Source organism: Ciconia boyciana, chromosome 6 (assembly GCF_034638445.1).
Source record: "Ciconia boyciana chromosome 6, ASM3463844v1, whole genome shotgun sequence".
NCBI classification, from domain to species: domain Eukaryota; kingdom Metazoa; phylum Chordata; class Aves; order Ciconiiformes; family Ciconiidae; genus Ciconia; species Ciconia boyciana.
The window spans coordinates 66181790-66201357 of NC_132939.1; the positions used below are offsets into that span (position 1 = coordinate 66181790).

The window sequence follows — 19568 nt, forward strand, 5'->3', positions numbered from 1 at the left end:
GGAATATTCCTACAAGGTTCATCACTGATTAAAGTGATTTTTGGCTCCCTACCACCCCTTTCTGCCTCTGGGTTCTTGCACATACCCAGTAGTGCAGCACTCGGGGACTGAATTACCAGGGTTATAATTCTTGGCTGTGTACTTTTAACTACAGTGAGGCATTGGCAGAGCTCAGCGCACTAATTCACCTCCATGTAAACATGATTATTTTAAATGAACTCCAGACGAGGTTTAACTGTAAAAACATCTCCAGTTTTTGTAGCATTTTTAAGCGTTCAGCTCAGAGTTGTTTTCGTTACGGCAAGAACTTACCCCTTCTTCAGTTTAGAAAGAATATTTTCAGAATTAATGATGTCCCAACACCCCCCCAATTATAACATGACACTTGAACAAAAGTCACAAGTCTGAAAATTAATCTGCAGCAGGATTTCACAGTCAGGATTTTCTCTTTCTTAGCTGGCCGTTCCTTCCCTTACAAGCAGGAATGCTTTCTGGTTTCGAAGCCAAGTTGCAGAAGAGAAGTGAAAACAGTAAGAGGTATTCACTTGGCCGCATTTCTTTCAATGTTTCTGGCGTAGGGTTCCCATTATAGCTTGCAAGGAGAAGTGGCAGAAGAACATTGTGTATACGTTGTAATGGTTGTACTTTCCCTGAACAGACATGCTTCCCGGAGGTGGCAGATTAAAGAACTGGTGTTACTTCAGACAGAGAAAAATAACATCTTGCCAGTTGTGTTTATTTGTAGGGACCCATGATTTATGCTTTCCCATTTGTAGAGGGGTTAAGAGAAATGGATCATGTGGGTTCTGTTTAGATAATCTTTGAGGAAATTCAGTCTGCATCAGGTGGGGAGAGAGAGGGTTTGTTCTCGTAGACGAGAGAGGCTGGGAAATGGTAGGGAGACGCGAGATTTCCTCAAGATCCTGGAATGAAGTTCAAGGCTCTGATTTTCTAAGATGATGGAGTGTGGGTTGTGAGAATGAAGCAATTAAGTAACAACAAAAATAGTCCAGGTAGGCAGGGATGAGCAGTTCTTTGCTGTTATTTATTGGGCCAGTGCAGAGAAAAAATGTTGCTAAAGGATCTTTACCTGTCAAACAGTACAAGAAGATGCAAAACTGTTCCTACAAGCACAAAAGAGAGATCTGTCCCCCTCCGACCCAGACTCCTGCTCTTTGTTTTCCATAAGGATGCCTCTTTGTGGTGCGGTCCCCATCTCATCCCTCTGCACCCTCCTGGTTTTAGCAGGACTTGCAGAAACCAGCCACTATTGTCCCTATAAAGGTCTATAAGAACCTAAACAAAACCACTGGCCTCCCCTGGCCTGAACAACATCCTTGTCGAAATTAGAGGAGGCAAGAGCGCGACTGCTTTTAAAAAGAAGATACTTATGGCAAAGACAGTTTGAGTTAATTGATCTGGGGAAACAAAGCAAAGCAAAACAAAATCATCTGTTCAAAGTTTGGCATCGAAAGAGGCAATGGCACAGCAGCCCAAGCACAGAACGGGAAATCCTCCTCAGTCCTGAGCTGCAAAGCTTATGGGCCAGAGGAATCCCTTACTCTACGGCACCTGGCACCGTACTGCCTAGAAAGCTGCATTAAAAAATCGGCATTAACAGACGTAAGTGCTATTTAAGCAGATGCTGGGTTTCACAGCAAGTACCAGGTTTGATCCGTGGCTCGGTGCCCGCTGCTTTGCCATAGGTGCTGATTAAGGAAACGCAGCAGGGAAGGAGCCACAACTCTGCAGCACGGAAGGGAAGACGGTGTTTATGTGACAGATGCAGGATGCTGAATGCCCTTCTGCAAGGGCACATCACGCAGGAAGAGCACAATTTCCAAGACTGTCAGAATAAAAAGAAAGGGGGAAAAAATGACAGGATGCCATTAACCCAGCAAAATCCCCAGCCACTGCAAGAAGCGTCTCCCAGAACCCATTAAAAATAAGCTCTAAGTCATCATTTCAGTGGCAAGATTTTTACATGGTGATCAAACAGTCGGCCATCCAGGTGATAACAGGCTGCAGGGTAAGTACAACTGTACGTATATTAAAGAACAGACACCAACCGGGGGAGATTTTTTTCAGCTGACAGTGAGAAATTGGTGTGCTGAGACGGTAGAGCAGGGAACGACCCCACCGATACAACCGCAGCATGTCCCTGCACAGGGGGCTCTGCCTGCAAAATCAAGGCAAAATGAAATGTTAGCTACCCTCATTTGCAGGGCTGGGCACTCCTGCCAGGAAAAGCCAGAGCCGAGACAGGGCCTGAAGAGTCGGAGCTGCTGCCTGGCCTGCCCGGGGCAGGCAGGATGAAGACGGGCACTGCTGGGAGTGCCCTGCCTGCTGCCGGCAGTGATCCCTGCCTTCCTCCCCACCGCCCTCCCGGCAGCTGCCCGGGCTTCCAGCTCATCGGCAAAGTAGACAGCAGGATTGCTACTTTCCAGTTGGGTTTAGTTTTTTGAGTTTTAGTAAAGTTCTTTGCTCAGGACCCACTCAACTCTTCAGATGACTGATTTTTGCACCTCTCTTTTTCCCAACTATTTTTCTGAGAACTGCCCTAGACCTGCAGCGGCAACTACACTGGCAAGAACCCCACTGGCTTTTAGTTCAAGCCATTTCAGGGCCTTCATGCACCCCTCCAAGGTACTCAACAGCTTCAGTGCAGGACCCGTCAGCCTGGAAGACCTACGGGCCTTGGGGGTGAAGTCTGATCAGAATGACGATGCTTCTCTGCCACAAGCAAGTTCTACAGAGGGGTGAAGAAGTACCTCTTCCCAAAACAGACCTTTCTTGGACTAGAAATATTGGGGAATGACCTCCTCCATGAACAAGGTGCCTCACAGGCTCCTGATTACACTTCTGATTTGACTTACTTTTCTCTTACCTTCTGGTTTCTAACCTAAATATGAAGCAATGTATAAGGAAGAAAAATAACCCCTGAACTGTAAGAGTCCACTTTCTGCACTCGCCTCCCAAGGCAGAGGATGAGAGCAAAAGGCAAAAGCGGGTTTCACCTTCTACCCAAAATACAACAAAAGCTCTAGACGTGGACACAGGATTGTGGGTTTGTATTAGTGCCATCACAGGAGCAGCGCCCAGGGCATTATCATAGCCTCTGCTCAGCTGGTCACATCACCATAGTGAGATTTCGGGGGGGTTTTTTGAGATTTCTGGAAAAAGCTTCTGTTGCAGTTCCCTCACCCGGCTCAAGGACACCACAACATCAAGGTTTTGATAAATGATCTGGCCACATTTGCAGGATCGAAGAAGCAAAATCACATCCAAGTCCTGGAAGGTTGGGGGAGGCATCAACACACAATCACAATAATGAACACTTTAGAGACAGCTTTCGAGGACATGTATCTAAATCAGGAGTGCAGCAGAAGAAGGGGAGAAAAAAAAGAGAGCTCCATAGGAACAGGCCTGCCAACCAGTACAAATATCACAACGCTTATACAATAGCTTTCAGTCCCACACACAAAACATTCTTGGACACCTATAGAAAGGATGAACTTCTCATGTCGTATCAGTTCCATAGGATGCAATCCTCTTGCCTTTCTGTCTTAAACTCTCGTGTCGAGTGTTAACAGCAAGCTGTTAAACAGCTGCAGGGTTCCAGGTCTTAAATGGCTACATTTCAGACTGGGATCCAGCAAATTTTTGCAGATGTGTAATTTTAAACATCTGAGTATTCAGTTCACAGGGAGGAGGTTGGCACATACATCTTTACCCAGTCAGGACAGAAACGCTACCCTGTAGTGATTTGTAAAGCACCTTGGAAGGTTAGCGTATGTTTTTAGCAGCTAATTTTGACAACTTCCATCTCTGAGCTATGAAGGTGAACAGGAATAACAAAAAACTCACTTTATCCAATTTCCCACAATTCAGATAAGATTAAACGTGCACATGAAATTTTCCACTTCCTATACTGAAAACCAAGATAACTCAGCTGAACAGGGGAAGGCCGACACTGGCATCAGACAAATTACCTACCAGCTTACGGCTGGAGTCCTGTCCCAGGAGCCTGTGCTGGCCCGGGAGCGAGGATCCCCACGTGTGCCAGGAACTGTGTGATGTCCCCCTAGATCCACCCATTCTCTTTATTGCTGCCATCCTCGCCACGCAGCATCTCTCTTTTTTCTTCAGGGAGGGGGAGAGGAGGAGAAAAAAAACCACCTGGATTTTGAGCACCTCACTTCCAAACGGCCAGATTTTACTTATCAAAGTCAGAAAAGGATGCTCTGCAAATGTAAACACTTCTGACATTTCAGTTTTGCACTTTCATATACTGCAAGTCCAATCCATGAACAAATACCCTTGTTCTAGTGCTTTCCTAATGTAAGGCACGAGCAAGCTTCACCAGGAATTCAGTCGAACCAAAAAATAAAGCCAGGGTTTTGGTTTCCACACTACAATCCTGAAATCCAATAACACCCCCCTACCCTCCCACCTCTCTGCTGCTGAGAATTAACTGAAAAATATAGCTGTATAGAGGTGGGTTTTTAATACTTTTCCTGGATGGAATTCTGTTTGATGCTGTTAAGCTTTGATGACATACCCCAATGACTTGCTTGGAAGAAATCCATTTAGCAAGCTTGCAAATCATGCTGTTTCAGTTCTGTGAGTGCCCATGAGAAATGTGCATTTTCAATCATAAAAGCTGTAGAAACAAAATGGAACTTGGAGACGCAGACAGACGAATTCCTTATCACGGCTTGGCTGTGTTCACAGAACATGTGCTTACCATTTCAAACTCCGGAAAACTATTTACAGGAATCTGAAATACAAGACTGAATCCAAAAGTAAGAAATAGATAAATTTCTAGAAGATACTTTTTTTTTTTTCCCATTTCAAAGGAAAAATGGAGACTGATTAAAACCAAAGCAAACACCACCCCCTCCACCCCTCCAGGCAGCCTTTAGCTTTTCCTAGGAATATAAATAGTTGTAATACGATCTATGCATGGGGTGCCAGATTTACAGAGGTCCCCTTAATGTTTATGCGGCAGGATACTTTGTTTTGGGGAAGTTTTGGGGAAGGAAAAGCAAATAGTTTGCACTTCCTTCACCTCTCCAAAATTCTCTTTGAATGGAAACAGCAGAGGTTGCAGTGGGGATGAACAATTAGCACATCCACTGCCACAGTGTAATCCCCACCAGCAGCAGACCTCCGAAGCACAGTGCCAGGGACCCAGAAGCTTCCAAAAAGATCAATCGGTCACATCGAGTTGGGAGACAACAGAACTCCTCGGGGAATTTTCAAAACTGATTGAAAATGGTCTTGACTGGGCATTTTCTGACAGATTTTCCAAAAAACACAGCTCATTTCTACAGGATTCAGTCAATGACGACAACACCTTTGATTTAAATGCATTTGTTCCCATAGAAGAGAAAAATAAGAGAATTAGAGCAAAATGTGGGATGCTCAGCACTGCAGGCAGTGAAAGCTGACGCAGTTATTTTCCTGGTACGATGAGACAACTGCCTCTCCCACTGGCCAGGGCTGTCTCATCCTTTCCTGGGCCTGTACATCCATCTGCTGTCTCCTGTCTCATCCTTAGTTTCTCAGCTGTCTGCATGTTCTCGATTCGATTACTGTACTTTGTTTAGCAGAACGCAGTCCCGATGCCAGCCTACGGCTCTGGGCGCAAGAACAGTACAGCTCATTTGCTTTTTACGCTGCAACAAAGGAGACCTAAATTATATATTAGCACCCTTAAAAACCTAGCAGTCTGAGAAAGCGCTTGGAACATAGTTTCATGAAGGTTTTCTCTTGCAGGAAAGCTGGTTTAAGAAGCTCTTGCCCTCTCCCCTGCAGTTCATTATCCTGCTGGCAGTTGTTCTAGTGCAACCACTTGATGCCCTGCTGTAGCAACCTGCTGCAAGGTACAAGAACATCTCCACCTTCCCAAAAAAGGCTGCTGTTTTTTAAAGCGTTGATCACGTCAATAGTCTGATTTATAGCACAGTTGCACAGACAGCAGCATCAGCACAACCTCGCAGATACTCTCCTCTGCTCCTGGTGGTTTGCCACAGTGTAAGAATGTCTAGAAGCAGCTTTACCACTGCAGACAATATTCGTGGCATCATATGCTGAAAACCAGCTCCCAGTAATGCTGTCTCATTTGTACCTTTTCTTTTTTTTATAAGTGAGGTTGCATTTTGCATGAAGCCTGCCACGCTTTTACCCTTCACCCAAATCCGCTATTTACGTGTCCGTCAAGACAGACAAGAAATCAACTCAATAACATGCTAAAGAGACTCCCTTTAAAGTTGAATCCTCTGGATATTACCGACCTTGAACGGTTGAAGCTCTTTCTTCTTCCATTTACCCTTGCAGATTCTGCAGCAAATCAACTGAACACTGTGGCCAATGAGATCAAAATAAAACCAAGAGGAACTTCTAATCTTTCTCTGTTACGGAGAGATGAAATCAGTGCAGGCTCCATAAAATAAGAGTAATGGGAACCGTTCACGGTTATGCGTATCTGCAGCAACAAAGTGCCTCTCATTAAGTGATGCAGTGAAGCTGTGCAGATGAAGTTATATGCTCCAGTATCACAACAAGGTACAAGTCAACCCAAAAGGAGTATTTTTTTTCCTAGTTTTTCAGAGATGCCTTCACGCCCCATGTCTTTGAAAGTGCCACAGTATCTCCTCTTTTCCACAGATATCCCATGAAAAGCTCAGACTGGATGAGGAACAGAGCAAAAGCTGTGTTTGCCCTGTTTGGAGGAGAGCTTCTTTCCTAGTTTTCCTACTGGAACATGTCTGAATTCCTCTTTTTTATTTTGCTTGGATGCTGCTTGGGGCAGATGATCCTACCTTCCTCCCTAGCCACTGCTGGATCGACCATGTTGTCCAGATTGAGGCAATAAAAGATGGAGCAGTCCCTGGGAGGGTGGCAATATGTTCATGTGCTCTTGCTGTTAATCATTACTATGGTATTTCTGACTAGAGTTTATCGGGCTTCTGAAGGGCTGAGACTGCAGCAACTAGCTCTGTCTTATGAGAAGGAGAAATTTACATTAAAAATGTAAACAAAAAGCCTTACCCCCACAATCTCTCATTCAGACATGTTTCAAGATGGGGAAAAAAATCTTTAGGGAAACAAACATCTAAATGCTGAAAAATTCTTGTAATTCTAAAAAAATAAATTCCTCATAATAACAATACAAACTCTAATGGTCTCTTTTACATACAATTTTGAATTACTGTCTTGTGATAGCAGTTTTCTAAGGATGAGCAAGCTCTGAAGATATCTAGGAACACAATTTTCTTGCAACCTTTGGTTTCAAATATATTTTCCTCTGGCTCCACATTTTGACAGTAGTGACATCATATTGAGCCAAGCATTTTTCTCCATCAGCAAGGCAGAATTTTGCCATGGATTTTAATACCAATCACTTCCACGTTCATCTGTACATACAATAAACAGTTAAATGGCCTTCACCTTTATTGACTTAAACTCACAACGATTCTGAAAGAATTGCATTTTATTTGCTTAAAAATATTTGAGATATTTACAAACAGAATCATTGCCTAAATTTATAATCATAACAAAATTATATGAAAAAGAGTAGAAAACAGTACTGAAAGACCGGTATTTTGATGAAACATCCAGACTATCACACTAGGCAGACAAATGCACCAATGACAAAATCTTCAGACAGCGACTGTCACAAAAAGCCGTAAGCTTTAAAACGTATCTGTCCCTGAAGAATCTGAATCGCCATGTATACTACTCATACTCTGTGTCTGGTTATCTATGTTCATGGAAGGCAGCTTCACTGACACCTTTGCTGCAGAAACACGTGAATTTAAATGTGGGGCAGCATCCTCTCCTAAAAAAAAAATTAAAAAGCAGAACAAAACACATTATTTGCTGTCTATGACAAACTACTAAACTGTACTGAAGTCATCTCCATATTGTGTCACTCCATGGAAATACAGAGACACAGACACCCTTACTGACCACAGTTTTGAGGCATTTCAAAGAGTGCTGTTTTAGCCATCAGAGTTCTCTTTCTCAGGTAACAATGGGATGAATTTCTGTGCATATATAGATTGGGTAGTATTTACATACAGATACACCATACATACACACACACGTACACATATGATCTCCAGTAGGCCCAGAACAATTTCAAATATGTATACTGGTGTTTTCCACAGAAAGGAATTGAGATCCGCAGACACTAACAGTATTTCTAAACTCCATCTATATGCGTATGTCTATTCGCATCAAACCCTTAGAAAACGTTCAGGTTGTTCAAGACCACATATATATACACAATCATAAAAAGCAAAGCAATACAAGTTGAAGCCATTGGCTACAAGTCCTACAGAGAAAAACACCCTATATCAAAGCTTCAGCTGCCTAAAACACAAGTGCGAAGTTGTTTTAGCTCTTCCCTATCTCCCACCCATTTCCCTGACTCATTAAGCATCCTTCTTGCTACTTCTTTGCGGTTTATCTCCCTTCTTTCATCCTCTGACAGACTCCAGAGAAAATGTACACAGCCTCCCCCCAGAGACGTGCCTTGCAGGACCTTACAAGCCATGTTCATCTTCCAGCAAGTCTGAGATGGCACCGTGCCACTTCCCATTCTTGCGAACTGACCCTGCAAAACGTGGGATGTGCTGGGAGAGGGACAAGCCCCCGCACAGCCCAGCCACCGCCACGCCAGCAGCCCCTGCAAGGGAGGGGGACACGTCCTGCAGCGTTTCCAGCAGCGCTGGCTGCTGAGCAGCTGTGAAAGATCACTGCAGCGCTGAAAAGTTCCCCCATCTGGGAACCACTGGAGGGGTAGAAAACAACCTGTAGCCAGATACCAGAGATGGGAAGGGAGAAAGGTCATGGGCAAGAGTTACCGGATTTAGCCAGAGGAAGGAGACAAGATAAATCAATTCACGGGGCAGGGGGAGCACGACATGAATCAGGCTACAGACACAGAACGAAGGAGGACAGGAGAAATGGCATTGGATGAATGGTACAACATTCACAAAACTACAGAAAGAGCAGTTTGAGATTTCCGTTGTCCTTGGGATGTTTATTTCAAGTGCAGCAGCAACAAGCAAAACAAACATGTATGAGTCTGTGTACAACAGCAAAGGCTCTCTTGGAGTTTGTTCTTATTCCAATAAGCTATAACAATTCTCCCTTCCTCTGTGATAGACTAGGTAATTAAAACACTATTTTCCCAATAAAACCAAGAAGTTAGGCTTTCTTTCACCCCAGTTAATTATCTACTATGTCACTGTAGTAGTAATCTGCTTTCATCTGACTTGTAGCAAAGCACGCTTCAAATGGCTAATTAAAACAACAAAACCCCACTGCTAAAATAAAATTTCATCCGGTGTTTTTCATGTTAGAACAGCAGCCAACAGCCTGGGAAGTCAAACACGATCGAGGCCAGAGACAGTAAAGCCAGTACATGGAGCAACCTGTGCCAGCCAAGCCTCCTGCCCCTCAGGAAGGCCAGGCTCTGGAGAGGGAGCGAGAGCACAAGAGCATTTTTTGTGTCCCCAGGGAACCAACGCGTCACCTGCCTGCCACAGCCACTTACGCACTTTGCAAGAAGCAATAGTCTGGTTTCACTAGACTGTCCTCACTAGCTGGACAGCCTTCGTCACCTCCAGCCCGAATCCCCCTACAAAGCACAGCTGCCAGAGTTTGGGCTGGTATGGGCCTGAGCAAACCTAACACAAGAGCAGCAAGAAGACATGAGAAATTCCACATCTTCTGAACATGATTCAAAAGCACATTTATGGTAACACCACAAAGGCGTGCAAGCAACATATGTGTTTTGTTTTTCCAGAAGTATTTCCACAAGCTTAGTCTGTAGCCATGTTTGCGTGATAAAAATAGGTTATTCAGAAGGGGAACTGAAGAAAAGCAAAGCGTTTATTTGGTCAGACGTGAAGCTGACACACAGTAAAGATGTGAATGTGTAAATGCCCGAGGAAACTTTGTAAATCACAGACGCTAAAGCAACTTTCCAACACTATATGTAGTTGATGCTTTCAAAGCTTGACTTTGTTAATAATTTCCACAGTCATGTCACTTCCATGATGTCATTGTTTCAACAGCTGTTTTCAGGTTTGTTTAAAAAAAAAAAAAAAAAAAAAGAAAAGAAAAAAATGGAGGTTAAAAAAAAAAGAATATTCCCTTATCCCAAGGCTCTGTGGTAATTTCCCAAGTATTTAGTTCTGGGGTGCTGAAAGAATGTATCATATTAGTCTACATTCTTCCTAACACATACTCTAATATATTTTACAGACATACTATAGTTCAATTTTATGATAGATATAAAATGCTAAAAGAACAGAAAATTTAAAAGAATAATTCCATCTACTTGCTCAACAGAAAAGTTACCAGGTCCTCAGTTATCTAAATATCCTTAAAGATGAGCTTAAAAATACCCAAATTAAACATTTCCCTTTTTTTAAAGACAGAAATCTGAAGCCTTTGACCTTGTTAGATGCACACAGAAAATACAGAACCTGGATTTTCAGCATTTTAACTGTAAAAAACCTATGGATATCCTATTTCAGCTACACGGGAGATTCTGCTCCATGACTGTAACTTTCCAGGATAGAAAGCTGCTAGTCCTGAAACTCTACGTTGGGCCAAAGATAATACTAAGTTACTCTTACATGTGCTTTATCATTATTACCTTTTGCTTAATCTAACCTCGTGCATGCACAGTGCATAAAACACATTCGCATATACATATAGGGATGGGTATGTGAATAAATACACAAATGCAAGCACAAAGGTTTAAATGCTTGTATTCCTGCTCACATATATATTCCCTACCGATGTCTGTATCTGCTTTTTGCTGTATACCAGTGACAGTGCTTCTATAGTGCCTGGCCACCTCCTTCTTTAACAATGTGATATTCCATTTTATTTCTTCCCCCCTTCAGAGAACAGCTCATAACCAATACTAAGAGGGTTTTCTCTTAAACATTGAGCTCTTCACTGCCACAAATATGTAAATTACAATGATGCTTATAATCTTCTGATATGCCATAAAAATGGAATAGAAAATTCCTCCATTTACGAAGCAGTGCAGGGCAGGAAGGCAGGTAATCATCGCAGCTTTTTTCCCCTCTTTAGAGGCTCTGGAAGTACTCAGTACAATTTTGTAATCATGTACTTAGATGTATTTATAAAAATTTTCCTTGTTAAAATCCAATAAATGGAACGTGTGACCTGAGGTGACCTCCAGTTCTCCAAATTCATTGTCACTGTCTAATAGAATACATTCACATAAACTGTGAAAACTGACACTCTTAATAAGTGTGTAAGGGTCCTGGTAGAAACTCAATAGTGACTGAAAACATCTTGGTGACCCACTGATGGAAAAGGTCAGATTTCAGATTAGAGATTTTTCCTGTTCTTGGCAATCTGTAACAAATTCATGTACAGTACTAAATTTCCAGATCTTTGTTTAACAGAAACATAAAAATTAATGGTGTGTCAACCATCCGGTGACCTGTGAAGGGAGTTTTTCTCTAAGAGGTACTGTCACACAGAGAGTATGCTATATACAAGTGTATCGTGAATGTATGCCAAATGGAAAAGGAATTAAACACACTGAAGGGAGGTTTGGTTACTAATACCATATGGCAACAATAAGAACATAGAAAAATGTTTAAATCTTTCTTTTTAAATTTTTCTATTTGGCAAAATAAAAAGACTAAACAAGTCTGACTTTTAAGCCAAATAAAAACCATGTGCTTTAACTCCTTCAAGTGGGTGTCCAGACATTAAATAAAACTTCTATTTTTAATCTATCTGGAGGTAAACCAGACCCATATCTTATAAGGGAAAAGAGCTATCTTCAAGACAATAAATAGGGAGAGGTTTGAAGGATCAGGACCCAGGTTATTGTTTCAGTATAAAACCAGAATCATAATTACTGTAATTACCTACATATTACTTCCTAAAATTTAAAAACAACCATCACCCCTCAGCAACCCTCCCCCTACTCTCTAACGTAACAACTGAAGCAGCTAACTTCTAGAGCAAGAATAAACTTCCAAGCATATGTAAAAACAACTCCAGTGCAGTGCTCTCAGTCCTTTAATTGCATGGGTTGATACGAATGGCTTGTTTCTTCTTCTGCCAGATTCCAGCTGCTTCACTTTGTTTATTACTGACTTCAAAGTTTAAAACACTGTCCTGTCCCAACAAATAACTTCCTCCAGATGGCATTATCTCAAGTGTTCAGAGCACTGGGGACAGCACAGCACCTGCAGGTCTGTAACTCAGCATCTTAAAATCTTCAATTAAAGTGCCTTTTTTTTTTCCTGTGTCATTCCCCCATTTGGCTTTTTCCCTACAAAAAAGATTTACATCTGGGATATAGTTACAAAGACTGTTAGCAGGGAAACAGAGTTGTCAGAAATTCTTTACAGTAATGACTGTAAAGTAAAGTAGAATACCTACAAGCCCAAAAGTAACAGAACCACTATCAGCAGAAACGCTTTATCTGCTCCTCTTACCTGTAAGTAAAGATGTGAGATATGTATTTGTGCCGATGTGTGTCCGATCCATGTCTCCATGGATATCTGTAGGGTACCAAAGAAAAATTCACTCATTTTCATACGTGGTTGTACAGGCAAGTTACCAAGTATAGCAATCCAAGCAGCAGCATTTTTGGCAAAATCAAAATTATTCCAGACATGCGGGGCTAGTATATACTGATAAGAAATGTCCGTATTTTGATGTAAGCAATTCTGAAGGCTACACTGAAAGAAGAAAATACACTGCAATGTCAGTCATGTTACTAATTATAAGGAACAGTATTTCCAGTTCAGACTCATGTCTAGCTATACCCTGCGTACCGGCTACATAATTCAATGCTTCTGGAATTTAATGGCTTATAGAATTGAGGGCAGGTATGGTAAGGAACTAGTCACATGGCCTCAAGATGGTAAAGAATACAACATTCTCAGGAATAAACAGGACCATCAACAGTTTATCAAATAATCCAATCATTTCGACAAAATTATTCTCCATTCATCATTAGAAATGATAGCTCCTCCACTTTTCTAGGCCTGGCCACCTTGAATCCATATGCATATTTATGTTATTGTGGAGAAGGTGTCCTTTCTCAGCTCTGCCAGAAATGAAGCAAAAATGCTTAAGCATGAGTGCTTTTTAGGGCAGGGACGCTCTTCTCATTGTGTAAATGCTCTGCTAAGCATAGGGCCCCTGGCTGCAGGTCAGACTGCTGCCTTCCACTAGGACAGAAATACAGAAAGCAAGAACAAGATGCTCTGCAAATGCATGCAGTTCTGTTTTCCTAACTCAAAACCAGACTGCCCCTAACTTAGCCGGTTTCATGACAAACAGAAAAGACTCTAGGCAAACTTAGGCCAAATTTCTAGGGCTGAGTTACATGAAAGGGATAGATTTACAATTAAAACACTTCAGTTGTTTTACAGAAATGGACTGACATCTGTAGGGCTTGAGCCAAAAATGTCTGGATTTAAAAGCATGAGTCTACTGCTTGAGCTGAAAAAACACAGTTTCATTCTCAAAGGCTTCAGCCAACTCATAAACCTCCATAAGTGGGCCACAGACACCAGCGGAGACAGAAAACTATATAGTATGAGTTCAGTTCAAGTTTTGACCTAAACTTGGCAAATTCCACCTTCCCATGGTGTAATGTACTTACAGAAACTCTGCATACAAGCGCACAGAAAATAAACATGCGTACACACATGCACTTTTCTTTTTTTGTTTGTTTGTTTAAACCCTAATGTATATCCTAGCTATAAATATTTCTGAAAAGAAAATAAATTCAGATCCTGAGTCAGTAAAGGAGGGTGGGACACAGGCTAAGCAGCTAACAAATTTTTCAAAGCAGAATATTTGAAAATTATTTTTCCTCCTCTCAAGTCTGAGTTCAAGGTTCAGTGGTTTTCCAAAACATACTATATTCCCACCAATAGCAACACTAAACAGAACAAAAACTAGAAATACATAAAATAAACTAGAACCAGATTTTTCAAAATCCTAACACAGAGACCGGTAGGGAAGGGCAGACAGAAAGCAGCTCCAAAAACATCTAGGAACGAGATTGCAGAGTTTACTAAATAAATATTTCCTTTTGGTGCCTAAAATCTACTCTGCTCCTTTAGATCTGGCATATTTTGCTCTGTAGAATATCTCATTGCTTAACAAGGTTGTTCTCTGGCCACAACTCTTGCTGTTGTTTCCCAGCAAATCACTTCCAAAAGATGTGTAAATCTTTCCAAATAACTACAATAATTATTAATACTAAGAAGAAATATTAAAAGTCAATTTGATTTTTTCCGTACAGATGCCTGTGATTTTTGGATGTGCAATTGGCTAGAAACAAATAGTCTTTTCTTAACTTTTAAGCACTGCTGTTTCTTGACTGCAACCATTTTCTTGAGGAGAACTGAGATGAGGGGTCTGCGGTAAACCCTGAAGCAGCAGCTTTTATTTCAAAGCAAAAAAGGAGAAGGAGATGGTTCATTATGGGTCCAAAGTCTTTGAAAAACACCAGGAAAATGTGTATCTTGTGCAAGGGCTGGGGAAGGAGTAATCTCTAAATCCACGAGAGACAACCTAGGTAAACAGCTGGTGGAATCAGAAGAATCTGACAAGTGATAATTAAAAACCTGCATATCTAATTGTGTAATTAATATTTTATTTATCCAGTAGAACTAAATATCACCTACATACCAATCTTTTTCTCATTTTCTGCAAAATCTAACAGGCAAGTGGACAGGAAGGTAATTTTAAAAGTATGCTTGTACAATATATTCAGCTCTGTTATTCACACCTTCATGTTTGGGGATCCGAAAGACATTTTAATGCCAGCACCTGAAGCAAAATAAAGAAGCTCAAAAAGAAAATGGATTCAAATGATCAATAGTGGGAATTCACACTAAATTCTAAGATAAAGTTATGCAGACTTCCCTCAGGATGCAGAATCATTCACTGCAATCCTAGCAGTAGGACTGGCTCCACTGAGACCTCGTATCTTAACAATATTAATTGCAGCAATACTGCCTCCAGCTTATCTACATCATAGCACAGTGCTAGACATAATAGCATTCATAGCCTACATGGGGAGTGGCAAGTAAAAAAAAAAAAGTATCTTTGTAATTCTTAAAGGTTACATGGTCTGTTTTTATTTAAAAATAATTGAAACACAATTTACACAAGTAATTAAAGTTGAATGAACAAATTCAATGATGTTTCATCATAAATTAGGGTTGCAGTGGGTTTGAAAATGAATGTCTTTCCAGTTCATGCTTAAAAAGCATATGGGTGTCCCAGTGAGGGGATCGCCTAAGCAAATGATGTTCTTTTGTAAGTTAGCGTACTGGCCAGGACACATCTTGGGTTAGTCTAGAGTCCCTTACTGCTTCACAATTTTTGTTCAGATCAGTTTTGCCCACACAGTTAAATTACCAACAATTACTCCAACATGCTGCTCTTCTGCACTCTTTGATGTGTGGTTGTCCGTGTCAGTTGGGATGCACATAATTCAGGGCAAATGACAATCTCCACTTATCAGACAGGTTCAGTATGTTGCAGGTGAAGACTAAGCACGTTATTTGCAGTGATGCTTGCACTGCATATGCTTACTAAGCATTGCACGCTATCCAGCCCTATTAACTCCTCAGCTACGTGACTATTAAAAAAATTGTTAGGAGTGTAAGAGGACAACTTTCAGTGAATCAGTGTGAGAAGTCGCAAGCTACATTCTATCACTTAAAAGTGTGATGGGAGACCTTGATGAGCTCTCCCTCAAACAGCCAAGAGGATTTCCTGGGCAAGGAGGTTTCATCACCTCCAGCCATGGCAGCAATCTGCACCCAGAGCTGAGTGAAGGCTAGGGGATGGGCATAATCAGGAAGAAAACAGAAACCTGTCCGTACCGCATGGCTCTTCAGGCAGTGCCACAGGGCAGAATTTTCTCATTGCAAGCCACTCTTCACATATAATGGAGTCACTAAATGCATTCTTGTAATACAAATTTATACAAGATATACTAAAAATAAAAAACTGTTCAAATAACAAGTGTTTTTCTAGATGACCACAAACAAAATAACTGTATTTCTCTATTCTGAATACTTCCAAATATTCACATGACCCTATGCATTTGTTTTGATGATTTTCGCTTACAAAGTCATGGGATTCTCCATATGGAAAAAGTTTGCCAAGACTCCTATCGCTGTACTACCATTACAAAGATCTGGCATATTAAAGTGCTTATACCTACAGCACAATTACTCAGTTTTTATAATTACACCCTTTAAAAAGGAGATTGTGAATGTTTTCCCCAGGAAAAAACAAAACAAGACAGAACAAAACCAGCCCTATGCAGTTAGCATTTTCCAGTGATACGTTCTAATAAACACTAGGACGTTTCTACACACGTTTCTAGCATACATACCGACAAACTTGTTAAAAAGACCTCCTTTCAAGCTATTTGTGTAACAGCAGAAGATGACCACTAAAGGTCTTACAATTTGTTCATATCAATTAACTTTGAAAAAATGCATTAGGAATAAGCAATTCTAGGAAGTTTAGGGAGGCAAGCAATTTTTCTATTAGCTCAGAAAGAATACTGTTGTAATCTACATAAGTAAGCATATGATAAAATAAGGAAAACATTAAATGTCTTTACTGGAAGATCTGCTGGGAGACAGCCATTATGTAAGTGTCCAGACCCTAGTCTGCCAAAGGCCGTCTAAACTTTCTCTTGAAATGAGTACCTGGTGTGATGACAAGTAACACTGCCTCTACAATTTAATGCCCGGGACCAGAGACTTGGAAAGGTCTGAGAGTAAATATACGTTTTTATCCTGTGCTATTTTAAAGTTTGTTAAAATCTAAAATGTTTAAACTTTGTGCAATAGAGATAAGCATTCCTCCTCCTCCTAAAAAAAAAAAAAAACAACAATCCAAGAACCTTGGCCTGTTACATGGGAAAGAGGAAAAACAAAATTCCTTTGCAATACTTGGGTGAATCTGAGCTCTAAATCAGCAGAATAAATGAACTGCAGAAACATATTGCTCTGCATCTATCCTACATATTCAGCACACTACACCACCTTCTTAACTCTCTCATGCACATCACTACTGATTTTAATATGACACACACCTCCATCTCTGCTAATTGCTATAAAAAGCAGGGAAAACACTGCAGACTGCTCCCAGCAACACTGTGCCCCTTGAAGATTTAACTACTGACCAACGGTTCCCCAGCAGCAACAGTGAAACCAACAACTGTTGTTAGCAACCCAGGAGCTGCTCTGCACAAATCTTTGAGCAGCAGTCAAGCAATGCCTTCTGAGACACTGAACATACTCGTTTACGTTAGGTTCTCATTTGGGCAGATGTTCTTTACCTCTGAAGCTGCACATACACACGCCAGTTGAAACTCTGAAGACACTGGCTTCATTAACTGATGGTGACAACTCCTTCTCGTATCTAGTGCCAACTTATTTTAGAAAGCATTGCAGCACTTTGACATTCACTCTTCCCAGTTCAAACTGTTGGTGCCAAACCTGGCTGCACTCAGTTCATCAATAGCTTTCTTCATTGCTCTGGGCCGCGAGCATGATTAATATAGCCTGTAAGCAGCCTGAATGAAATTCATTTATCAGTTGTCTGGGTTTAAATATTCCTGGCCACAGTACAGGGAAATCTGCACTGGAACGGAGTGCGTACGGAAATCCAGTTGGCATGTGTGGGAGCAGCTTCCTTGCAGAGGTGTGGGCTACTGCGTGCTGATGGGACACGACTTGTGCAGGTGAACGGCACAGACACCTGGGTCTGTTCACCGCTCCAGAGCACACACTGCAGCTCCTGAATTTATGTAGCGTTCATAGGAAGAGCAATTATGGAAAGCTCCTTCAGAAAGCAGCTTTTGCAAACCCTCCATATACCTGACAATGACATAAACCCAATTATTTAGCACAATCCTAATCTGCCACGATGACACCCAGTGTGTACCATTATGAAAAGCACAAAGGCAAAAAAATCTTCTCTCATGTGTCTCATGGCATTTAATGGCTCCCCAGTATTTCACTTGAAGCAAATTCATTCACATTATATACACACACTGCACTCCCAAGTTCAGGAACACTTACTCCAAGTATTAGATAAATCAATCTGCTTTCTAGCAGTTTCTTGCACACGTTCACAGTAAGACCAGAAATTTTAAATGCATTATCCATTATTTTCTTTCTCTCCCTCTCTTAAATATAATGAAAAAACTAAGTCCAGAATATACTTAAAATTCAATACATATACAAGTTGGGGAATATGTTTCTCTTCATCATTACTCTGACACTGAGTTACATGGCTACACGGCCTACACATGAGCAGAAGAGAACAAATGCTTAAAGATCATCTTTCTTTATACAAGGCAACATTGGAATGTCACTGTTATTTGATGCAGTGTTGGGTTTTTTTAAATCTTGGAGGGAGAGAATGCACATATTGCAAGGTCTCTTGGAACAGGACTGTCTCCTACCATGTCAGAAGCCTGGCAGAAAGGGGCTGGGATCATGGCCAGGGCCTCTCAGTGATTCTGCAATGCAAACTGTAATACAGTTTTACTGCCCAGGTTACAGAGTTATCCAATCCTTCTCTATTCCTTCAGAGGAGAAATAAACAGGTTAATGCAGACTCATTGTCCATTGCTCTGTATTTTTAGATAGCTACTTGGAAAGTGAGTAGCGTAGTAGCCAAGGTGTAGCATTATTCACACAACCTATGCTTACCACGCACAGCAAGTTTCCTGGAAATGTATTCTAAATCTGATAAGAAAAATTCTCATTAAGAATAATTTGCTTGTTTAATTTTCACTTATTGAGCTTTAATGTACCATAAAAGTAAGTCATAACAACAGAGCCTTAAATAAATATTGCTTGTCTTGTACTCATTAATGTTTCAGAAGAACACAAAACTGCCTCTAGATACAGGAAGCTGCTGGAAAATAAAAACTAACCAATCATATAAACTAAAATAAGAGCTTTAAAGAATTTTTTGTTGAACACGGAGTTCAACAAAAATGTATTCTGTTCACTGTACACACGACACCAATGGGAATAAGAGCCAGTTCAAGTTCTAAGTTACCATTACTTGGGTAATAGTTTCAAGCTGCAAGGCACAGCTGTATGGGCCCAGCCAGACAGGCTATCACAGCAATGCTTTGATAGCATGGGGCCCTTAAGTGTCAGGATATAGAAAAGGCAGCAGTTGTTGGCTGTGAAAACAGTCTGATACAAACCAGATGGGGACTTACTTGATGGGCAACACAAAGGAAAACAATTGGCTCATTCAACAAAGTCAGGCCACTGCCCCAGAGAATTAACAGAAGACAATAACAGTCAACCAGAGTTGATGCAAACAAGAAACAGCCATGTGGTTACAGTTTAAGGAATTGTTTCTCCTCAGACTAAACATAAAGTTTTGATTTCTAATTCTTATATTCATTAATTTCAGTCTCGTTTACAAGCCCCCTCTTCCTCCAAAGTCTTCCGTGTAATTCATTT

General features: G+C 41.1%; 1 protein-coding gene across 6 annotated transcripts in view; it reads right to left on the reverse strand.

The window, feature by feature from the left end:
- Window positions 1-7495: 7495 nt before the first annotated feature.
- Window positions 7496-19568, reverse strand: part of KIAA0586 (KIAA0586 ortholog) — a 77834-nt gene continuing 65761 nt past the window's right edge. For 2 of the 6 annotated variants that reach the window (XM_072866151.1, XM_072866146.1), the window contains 2 exons: window positions 12519-12584; window positions 7497-7846 (listed from right to left, as the gene is read on the reverse strand). In XM_072866151.1, the coding sequence (XP_072722252.1) occupies window positions 7701-7846; window positions 12519-12584 (212 nt within the window). In that variant the 3' untranslated portion in view covers window positions 7497-7700. Of the gene's footprint in view, window positions 7847-7886; window positions 10095-12518; window positions 12585-19568 lie in introns of those variants that run through there. The other 4 variants (XM_072866147.1, XM_072866150.1, XM_072866152.1 and 1 more) reach the window with 4 other exon arrangements.